The sequence below is a fragment of the Pinus tabuliformis genome, chromosome 7 (assembly GCF_031772625.1).
Source record: "Pinus tabuliformis cultivar Carrire ecotype Pingquan chromosome 7, CPIR1, whole genome shotgun sequence".
NCBI classification, from domain to species: Eukaryota; Viridiplantae; Streptophyta; class Pinopsida; order Pinales; family Pinaceae; genus Pinus; species Pinus tabuliformis.
In genome coordinates, this window is record NC_142293.1 from 2073647270 (window position 1) to 2073658498 (window position 11229).

At 38.0% G+C, this 11229-nt stretch overlaps 1 protein-coding gene across 2 annotated transcripts in view; it reads right to left on the minus strand.

Moving 5' to 3' along the window:
• Positions 1–1654, minus strand: part of LOC149256831 (protein AE7-like) — a 143630-nt gene extending 141976 nt beyond the window's left edge. Inside the window, exons 1-3 of one of the 2 annotated variants that reach the window (XM_089460897.1) lie at positions 1446–1654; positions 1000–1078; positions 91–218 (exon numbers count right to left, since the gene is read on the minus strand). In XM_089460897.1, coding sequence (XP_089317023.1) covers positions 91–216 — 126 coding nt within the window. In that variant the 5' untranslated portion in view covers positions 217–218; positions 1000–1078; positions 1446–1654. The remainder of the gene's footprint in view (positions 1–90; positions 219–999; positions 1079–1445) is intronic. The other variant, XM_089460896.1, reaches the window with a different exon arrangement.
• Between the last annotated feature and the right edge of the window lie 9575 nt (positions 1655–11229).

The window sequence follows — 11229 nt, forward strand, 5'->3', positions numbered from 1 at the left end:
CATTGTGCACTTCTGGCCATTTCTGAGCACTAATATATACTCTTTCAATGCATTGTAAAGAAAAAAATGTGATACACGTGTCAAAAGGATATCAAAAACTTCTTGTTCATCTATAGGCTCAACAGTCGATTCATCTCTGTCGGTTACATCGTTCCTTGAAGGTCGCTCTTTCCTCTCATAGACTACTGGATTAGCATTAATCAGACCTGCAACCATTGCTGCTATTGCCAATGGCAGTCAGTGTATATTGTTCAAATGTTCCGGTACTCCTAGGCCTTTTAAACATATATCAATTTATCAAACGATGCAGAGGGATCCCAAAAAAAAATGTGACAACCCACGAAAGACGCAAGTAGGCATAACCTTCTTTGTAGTTTCAGTTAAAAAACATACGAGCATATTTTTGGTTTACTAAACATGTATGCTTGACGAAAACGACAAAACAATATTTTTCCTGAAAGAATAATGCATGTGCCCTTTCCATAAAATGTCGAGAACTATTTGCAAGGTTTAGCCCAATCAAAACAAGAGAACCACCTAATCCTAGGTGCGAACAGAATTATAAATCACTGCACTGAGAGAAGCAAGCTGCTCTACGGTCTGGTTGGGGGTGGGGATCCATCAAACACTTTGTGTAATGATGCACAAAATGCATAGAATATGGGCACTAGCACAAAGCCATTTAAAAGCAAGGGTTGATATGCACTGAACCTTGATATTGCGAAGCTCGAGGTTGCATATCTATAATTCCAATGTCTAATAAGAAGTATTTAAACAGACCTTTTTAAACCACGGAACCAAGGTTTGATATGCACATTGAGTTTGCAAAACTCAGGAATGCATAGATCGAATTCACAAAATACCACCATAGTAAAATAGGCAACCTCAAATTACATATGAGACCCGGTTTTAGATGCATTCTGTGCTAGTTCTAGCAAACTGCATTTGAGATACTGTAAAGCAAGTTTGAACTTTGGAGTGGGACAAGTAACTTTATACCAACGCAGCAATGCCATCAGCATCGAAATTTAGGGAATTCCACGCTCTAAGGATGGAGAAAGGGCACATGAACATTGACCTAATGCAAAATAAGGAAGATGAAATCACCCATTACTGCAGTTTTGTGAACACAAAATCCAAGAAACACAATAAGAATTTCAATCCGCATCACGCGGGCATCAAGAGAAAAAATATTCTTTCATCTTACATGTTGAGTGAAATAGAATCTCAAAACCCCACTTTCCGTAAGCTCAAAATTCTACAGCAATGAAACTCAATACTGGCAATGATAGATGAAAAACATATGGCAGAAATTTCAAGGCAGTTCACATAAATGGAATTCTAACTTCAACACCGGAGAATTTTAGCACCCGCATGATTACAAATACAATCCAACAACAAATACAAATAAGGTGCTGAGAAGAAATTAGAGTGAGAATTCGTACCGATGTTTCTTCTTATATTCAGCTACTAACGTCGTTTATTTATTCACACGAATTTGCTTTTATTTAAAGCAAAATGATGAAAAACACAGAGCGCTGTTAAAGAATAAATGAAACCAGAGGACAAATTCAATGAATACTTGAGGTTAAGAACACTTCACCGCTCACCGCCTACAAAGTAGGCTGATGGAGGAAAATTGAATACTTCACCGCATAAATTGCTGACCAGGTAAATTACGTTCGTGACATTCTCAATGATTTAGAAGAATTAAAAAGAAATTTAATAATATTGAAATATATATTTAGATTTATTTTATTTGTAAGGACATTAGATTGGTTGAATTTAGGGTTATGTGATTTATAATAAGTTCATGAGAAAAGGTTTTTGGCGTAAATCATATGATAGAGTATTTGTTGATGCTTTTCGAACCAATTAATGTGGATCATTAGGACAAGTTGAAGAACCAGATCATGGTTGCATATTTAAATAGGGAAAGCACATCCTCCAACGGCTAAGATTGACTAAAAACGGTTATATTCAAAAAGAAAAACAAAAAACAAAAAACAAAAAACAAAAAACAAAACGGCTAAGAATGACCAAAAACGGCTAGATTTGGACTATTCAATTTCTAATTATGTAATAATATTAAATTAATATTTCATTACTTATCATAAGTTATTTAAGTGAAAAGTTAACCAAGTTTGAGTTAATATTTATATTCCAAGTTTGAGTTAATATTTATATTCCACTAAATAATATTTAATATTATATTATTATTATTATAGTGTTATTATTTTGGTCTCAGCGGACGTTAACCATCATCATCATCATCATAATCTTATTATTAACGCTTTGTGTAGCCAATAAATTTAAAAGATTTATGGAATATCCGTAAGTATGGATTAAACTACAATTAGTTATATTTTACATCCCTTATTAGTCTTAAAAAACACTGATTTACACCGAAAAACTTTTCTCATAGACATTAGATTTATCCAGGTGTAGATTTTTTTTTGCGATATAAAGATTTATCTTAAATTATTATTATATGTAGAGTAGTAAATTTAAGTTAAAGGTAGATTTAAACAAAGGTTATATAGTAGTTAATAGGTTATATAGTAGTTAATAATTTAATTTAAATATAGTTTAATTAAATTAAAAATAAAAAATAAAAAATAAAAAAAATTAATCACAAAAATAAAATAACTATAATTTAATTAAACTAAAAAATATAAAAATAAAAATTTTAATCACAAAAATAAAACAATTATTATATAGTTGAATGTCATCACAAAAAATAAGAAATATAATTAACTAATATTGTTTTATATATATATATATATATATATTATATTATATTTTTTATAATAATAAGTCATCTTAAATTGAAAATATGGAAAAATAAAAATAAATAAATAAATAATAAATATATAAATAAAACTATAATTTATGAAAATGAAAATAATAAAAAAAGGTAAAAAAAATCAAATTAAGAAGAAGAAGAAGTTATTTTAACATCCACGAGGCTAGAGATAGCCTATGGGATAGATTGCTTCTCTATTTGGCTTTGCTATTCAGCTCTTTTCTTGTGAAGTTTCACAATAAATGCTCTGAGCTTCTTGACAAACCCTTCACTGAATATATTATCCCAATAGCTAGCTGCCAAAATATATGCATAACTTTCCTTATTGTCTTTGAAGGTCTCGCGTTCTAAAATGAAATGATTTTTTGTTTACACTTTTCCAGAAGAGCAAAAAATACATACTCTTTCCTCTCACACTTCTTTTGGCATTTTCCAGCGCCATGTTTCACAACAGAGTTTATGAGAAATAGTCCTTAATTGAGCAATAAGAATTTTGGCTCTTCAAGAAATATTGGACCCTATGTGTTATAGACATTTTTGGGCACTGCAACCCCAATCATACATGTCCATAAACCAAGGGCTCCTAAGTCCCTAAAAGTGTTGCTTCACACCCTAAAGGAACAAGGTCAGCTGATTACATCATCTCCCAGAAGTTCTCCACAGGAAACTGCTCAGAACTGGTCAAAGCAGGACCATACAGACTGCCCAGTGCAGAGGGTGTGATGCATCCCACTTGCTCAGTGTAAAAGGTGCGATGCATATTGGAAAGCCCTTCTGTAGGGTGCGATGGGCGAGAGTAGACAAATGGCAGAGACAGTTTGCAAGGTGGATCGTCATCGAATCTTCCAGAAACTTCTCCTGTGACACTTGCCTCTCTAAATTCGCCCAGGGATGAGTAAGAGATCATCAATCTCCAAGTGGAATCAAGAACTATCATAGAGAGGACACTAGTCAAAATCTCAAAAGCTGACTCACCCCCCTGCAATCATCTATATATGGATCCCTCATCCCAGAGATCCAGAGGCTGGAATTTTGTATCTTGTAAGGAAGTGTTGTTGGTTTCTTGGTGGAATATCATAGTGTTGGGTGATCTAAGCTTTTCATGAGGTGAAGAAGGGCTTTCATGTTGAGAGGATGACGCTGGGTCAGAACAATTGGTTGTAGTCCTCTTTGCTATTCTTGATATTAATAAAGTTATTCAAGTTTTCCTCCACATTCTTGTATGTTTGATTATATATGCATTTGTGTGGTCAATATATATCTGGTCCTAGATTGTTTATGATTGTAGATCTTTGTTCTTCAATAGTATTGTGTTGCTTTGATCCCACTGGTGCTCTTTGAAGCTGGGTAGATGAAAGAAAAGCGGCAAGGATCTGTCAGAAGGGAGAGGAACCAAGCAAGGAATCAAGCGCAAGACTGAGGTTGGTGTCCTTTGTTCCCCTCTTATCTACTTCTCATAAAGGAAAGCGAAAGTAGTTTTAGTTTGTTTGTTTCTAAGATAGCTACCAGTCTTAGTGGGACTAGCAGCTCCGAGTGGATACTAGATTTCCCGATAACAAAATGGCGACTCTGCTGGGGAGTGAATAGATTGTTTGCTTGTTTATATTTGTTTGTTTTATAAACTTACAGACGGAGCCTGAAGTCAAGCCAGCTAGCCTTCGCACTGCATTTGCTATGCAAGTGCAAAGTAGATCAATGTTGCTTCAGTCTATCTCCGGGTTTTGTTTACAAATTGAACAATCGATTTACAAACCTTCTAATTGCCCTAGTGGTGGCTCTAGTAACCTCATTAGATCATCCCCTGTGATTTCTATTTACTGACTACCATTAGCTCGGCCTAAATCCCTGAACTAAGCTACAAATTGTGACCCAGAACCAAGTTGAAGTCTCGTCCCTGGACCATCGCACTTTCTCCTCTTGGGAATCTGGATGCATCGCACCTCTCGTGTGCAGTAGGTGTGCTGCATTGCACTTTCCCTGTGTTGCAGGTGCACTAGTCAGACAAGACCTCTTCTGCTCTCAGATTTTGGTTTCTGTGTTCACTCCCTTCAGCTTTATTCGGGAGTTTTGTTATCTGTGATCAGTATACCGCTATAGAAATTCCCTTCTTTTGCATGATTCTGCCTCCATAGTACAAAGAATTGTGAATGTTTTTATGTATTGTGCGCCATTTATAGTTCTCTTTTACAAAAAAGTAGCATAATCAAACTGTCATCTTTTGATTTGAAAGTGTCGTTTTTCAGTCAAAGAAAAGAATTCTATTTTTCTTGACGGTCGATTATATAGTTACTCTTGTATTTGATTTGAATTAGTAGTTTTTCAAGTGTCGAAAGTAGTTTTCGATTCAAAATACTAGCAAAGTGTCGTCATTGTCTTCCTTTCGTTTTTGAAGAGAAATTTGTTAGTACTGTCACTTTGAAAAGATAATTCAGATTTGTACTTAGCATTCTTCTTGTCATTCACACATTAAGAAAGCTGAAAACAAATACATGCATGTGCATTTGCATTTAGACTGCTTGTTGGTTTGATTTAGGACAGTGCATCTAGTGTGTGCTCTCTACTCTATGTTGAAAGAATATCATCTCTCTTTCTTTAGTAGCTAGGATTTTCATTGCAAAAAGAAGATTAAACGATTGTTTATCATCTTAGATTGTATTTTAGGAATTGTATATCTACATCGCGCGGTGAACCTGAAAGGCAAATTTCTTAAGAAAGATCAACTATAAAATAAATTTAATGAACATAAAAACTCTTTGGAACCTAACGCACAACATTTATAAGTCTAGGCTAGAGACGTATTCCGGCGTCGTAAAGCCTGGTAACTGTCGCTTTCATTGTTGGTTGGGTGATTCCTCCTCTTTGAGACGACAAGTGCCAGTATGGATTTGTGCTCCCACGTACCGTCGAGTATATATTGGGAGACCACAATAGGCTCTATCCTTTATCCATAGGAAGCCGTGTCTGCCGCCCTATTGATCACAATGCACTGAACACAACATTCGGGAAGATTGACTGTCGTACCATAAAACGTATTCTGCAGTTTTGCGATTGGTTTGGTAATCCCTCTGTCTAGATTTCCAGAGTAGTCTCTTTCGTTCCTTTTCAGACTCCTTAAAAGAAAAGGTCCATCTGAGCACTTGTCACTTCAGGCTCATTAAAAATTGAAGGCGACTAGAGTCATATTTTGTTTTTTCTCAACTCTTAAAAATTGAAAAAACAAGTTTTGTCAAAGTGTCTGAAATTTATTTTAATCGGAATAATATCACCATTCCTGCATTGGTCTTAGGTTGAGAAAAATGGAGTCCACCAACCAAGGATTTCCCCTTGGAGGAAATCCTAGTCCTTTCTCCTCTTGGGGAGATGTTGGTGCACCTCATATGGCCACATTGTCACTTCCAGGATTGACGATTGGCCTGCCAATATGGCTCTTCTCGACCTCCGTCGTTCAGAACACTGTGATTCCTGAATAATCAAGTCAGCAACTGGATGATACTAAAGTTACCCCCCAACCTTCTACTTCGTCTGATTCTCCCTCTCCTCCTTCCTCTTCGCTTGATAAAGTTGGTAAAGCCAAAAATCAAGTAACTAAGAAGGAGAAGAAGGGGAAGGAGAAGAAAGAGAAGAAGAAGAAGGAGCGAAAGGCGAAAAGGGGTAATCGGGCATTGTCTAGTGAAAATCCGCACACTGCACCGTCCAAGCCTAAATCTCCATGTGTCATTTGCAAAGGAGACCACTATCATCGAGATTGTCCTTTCATCCCTCGGATCTTAAGGGACTGGTCTCCTCGTTTGCACAATCCGGTGTCATCAACCTTTGAAGATCATGTTGAAAGTACACCATCAACTAGTGAAAGCGAAGCATTTGGACAAAAAAGGAAATGTAAATTTCCTTGTAAACTGTGTGAAGGAGATCACGTCGTCCACCGTTGTCCCTTCCTAGACGAAGCTAAAAGAGTTTTGGATAACCGTCCGGATTCACCGCTACGGCTTCCTCCTAGATATAAGAAACTCTTGGTGAGTCAGTCACTAGTTGAAAATTCGACCGACACGCCATTGTGGTCGGTCGAAGCATCTGCCATTGAAGATAAACCCGTTGAATCCATACCAGACGAAAGTCAAAAGGTTGAGGCGGCAGTCGACTCGGTCTTGTCTTCGGAAGGTCCATCTTCAGATGACACAATCACCGAAGAGAATGAGAACGACACCGTTCAAATTCTTTTCGTAAACACAGACTCCGATGAACATGGGGGCAATCTACCCGTTCCTTTACCGCAGGAAGGAAGTTCATTAGAGTCATATCCGGCCGTCTATTCGGTCCCACCTCCAAGCAACCTAGTCGTTTCCTTTGATTGGAATCTACTAGGCAGACCCCGTGTACCAGCTAATGCACCATTCTGAATCATTGTACAAGCACACAAAATGATCATGGTCGGTACCATCATAGATGAAGGGGCTTCTGTGAGTATCCTTTCGTCAAGGTTAGATGATTGGAGCCTTTGTCCAGATGGACTAAGCCGAGGAAGTGTTTTTGTCTGCTGTGCGGATGGAAACTATCTTGCAAATGCGAGAACTTCTAAATGGTAACCTGGGAACTTTACTTCACTATACCTAGGGGCATGCAAACCTTTTTGCCTAAAAGTAAAGAGCAACCATTTATTTTCTTAGTTTGTAGTTTCTCAACCCTTTAAACTTGTAGGATTGGTCGTTCCTAGCTTGCATAATGAAAGGATCCGGAGCAAAGTTTCGAATGGTGCAAGCTCCTTAAAAATTGAACCTATCGATGAGACATCCTTATTATACGACTGGCACGAGTAGTTTTTATGCGAAGTTCAAGCTCGTTAAAAATTAAACCTTGGAAATGAGAAAATGTTCCCCCAGAGTTTAAGCTCATTAAAAAATGAACCAATCCTCGGTAAATAGCCATTGTGAATGCATTATCATCAGCTTTTGAGCTCTAGTCATGTTCTTACCATCACCTCCACTCTGTTTTAGCCGATCATTCACCTCCATTTGATTGTTTACCCCTTTTGAGGAACAGCTGCGAAGAGTGATCCTGTTAGCCATCCTTGTGACATTGCCGTGATTGGAAAATTCCAAACCTTACCTAGAATTAGCTGCTACCTGAAATTATCACTCGTTCCTCAAAAGACGAGTCTCCTTTAAGCTCTTTTCACCTGACTCGTAAAATATGAAAAGATTGCCGAGCAATTGGTCTCTCCAGCTCGTTAAAGCGACTGGAAGTGTTATCCCTCCTCTAGATTTTAATCTTTTTGGACCTGAGGGATTACTACACAAAAAGATCGAGCGCTTGTTTTGTTCGGCTCGTTAAAGTTACCGAAAATTCATCCCTTTCGTATTATTTTATACTTTTTCGGACTTAAGGGATTATATGACGAAAAAGGATTATTGGAGTCTCCTTTACACCCCTTTCAGACTCTCTAAAATTGAAAAGGACCGGGTTATCTTTGTCGTTAAACTCGTTAAAACCGAATAGCGACAAACTTGTCCATACAGACAAGAACGAGTTTCACTATCGCTAGGCTCGTTAAAACATAGTGACAGGTTTGCCCGAAGGGCAAATTATAGAACAAGCATATGTTATCCTCCTCGAGCTTGATAAAAATAAAGAGGTATTGGTCAGCAATGACTGGGGAAAAATTGGGAAGAAAACTTGAAGAAACTTTATTGGTAGAAAATCGCTCTTGAACATGACACTTTCACTCCACGTCTGTGTCGGGTTGGGTTATTCCGTTCACCGGTCATATCACCATTGGTCCATCGCACCATCCATATTTGGGGTTAACGCTACCAATCCATGTCAGTGTCGCCGGTATATTCAAGAGAAGTCGCTCAGAGAATTCACATGTGTCTCATCCGCTACAATACATTCACGCTTCATTCTTTCATGACCGCCACCCTGAACCCTATATCATCAGATCGTTTTCATCTCCGAAATCATTTACTCTGTTCCATGTCATAGATGTGGGATTCATTAAGGCCCTCCTACGACGGGTCGCTTCTTGTCGACATCAGCTCATTATCCAAGAAGTCGACTTAGGAACAACCCTTTCATTACTTTGAAGCTTGCATGCCTCAATGGCGAGTTTCTCACTTCCGGCGACATGTTTACATCAATGGCCTTCGACCGAAAGATTTTGCATGGTGTTCGACGCCAAGTCCCTTTTCACACCACGCAAATTGTACTGTAGTACCTTGATGGTCATCATCATTATCGATGATTCCTCTTGCACTTGTTAACAACTTGCATCATTGGCTGGTAATCAGGCGATGTCTTTCCATGTTCAACTCCAGAACATCTTTCACATGGATCGACTTGTACTCCGAGTGAAGATTGGACGAGTTTGAAGACCCCGGATGTAGTTCCATCCATCCCGGCTGCGATATATTCAGGAAAATAAAGACATCAAATGTACATTATTGCTACACAGATGATCATCCGAATCAAAGGATGATGTTTCTATCAGAATCATCAGTCTACCACACAGACGGTTGTCTGTCTTATGTACATAAAAATGAATTTATAAAGCTGAGCATGGGAATGCCCGCCTCAACTAGATCATGAAAAATATTATGAAGATAATGTATTGCATTGTATCTTATTACAGGTCGCCTTCCAGGTCGAAAAAATTTCGGATCCTCATGATAAAGCATTTCACTCGACGTCAAAAGATTAACGACCTCATGCTTTAGGGGGCAATTGTTATAGACATTTTTGGGCACTGCAACCCCAATCATACATGTCCATAAACCAAGGGCTCCTAAGTCCCTAAAAGTGTTGCTTCACACCCTAAAGGAACAATGTCAGCTGATTACATCATCTCCCAGAAGTTCTCCATAGGAAACTGCTCATAACTGGTCAAAGCAGGACCATACAGACTACCCAGTGCAGAGGGTGTGATGCAACCCACCTGCTCAGTGTAAAAGGTGCGATGCATACTGGAAAGCCCTTCTGCAGGGTGTGATGGGCGAGAGTAGACAAATGGTAGAGACAGTTTGCAAGGTGGATCATCATGGAATCTTCCAGAAACTTCTCCTGTGACACTTGCCTCTCTGAATTTGCCTAGGGATGAGTAAGAGACCATCAATCTCCAAGTGGAATCAAGAACTATCGGAGAGAGGACACTAGTTAAAATCCTAGAAGCTGCCTCACCCCCCTGCAATCATCTATATATGGATCCCTCATCCCAGAGATCCAGAGGCTGGAATTTTGTATCTTGTAAGGAAGTGTTGTTGGTTTCTTAGTGGAATATCATAGTGTTGGGTGATCTAAGCTTTTCATGAGGTGAAGAAGGGCTTTCATGCTGAGAGGATGACGTTGGGTCATAACAATTGGTTGTAATCCTCTTTATTATTCTTGATATTAATAAAGCTATTCAAGTTTTCCTCCACATTCTTGTATGTTTGATGATATATGCATTTGTGTGGTCAATATATATCTGGTCCTATATTATTTATGATTGTAGATCTCTATTCTTCGATAGTATTATGCTGCTTTGATCCCATAGGTGCTCTTTGAAGCTGGGTAGACGAAAGAAAAGCGGCAAGGATCTGTCAGAAGGGAGAGGAACCAAGCAAGGAATCAAGCGCAAGACTAAGGTTTAGTTTGTTTGTTTCTAAGATAACTACCAGTCTTAGTGGGACTAGCAGCTCCGAGTGGACACTAGATTTCCCGATAACACTATGTACGCTTTTTGTTGACAATTAGTGGGATTAAACTCTTCAATATAATATTTTTTCTTACTCCCTATCTCCTTCTCCCAAGTACGTTTGTGGAACTTATCCATAACAAAATATTTTAACTCTTTACTGTTTGTGGGACACATGCTCAAGAAAATACCTCATTTACTAAACCATTTGTTATTTTGTCGCATCCAAGTCTTCTTTCTTTTGCACAATATGTCATTAAATACAACCTTAGGCCATCTTCCCTCTTCCATTTGCTCAATTTTTTTTAAATACCTTATGACCTACACCATAGCAATTGCTTCAATAGGAGCAGCCCTTATTTCACTTAACAAGATAGCATAAGGAACTGCACTTTTAATTTTGAATTTGTTTGTAATCAAATGCTTCTGAATTTTCTCAATTTGTTTCCACTACATGTCGAATGTACTACTGGCCCACAATTCACAACCGTAGAGAATCACTGGAATCACTAAAAGCCCAAAAAGAGTTAGAGTGGTTTTCCAGTCCCATAACTCTACCTCTCTACACCTGTTTTGAAAAGCATAAAATGCTTTCCAACCCTCCAAATTTATTTTCTTTCTACATCCATCCCAGCTTAGATTTATGTTGAAGTCAATTATGAGGTATTTGTAATCCGCAGCTTCTTCCAAAATGTTGCCTTCAAAGTAGAACTTATGCTCGTTATGTTTCCTTTTGTTAGAGAAAACCACTACTTTT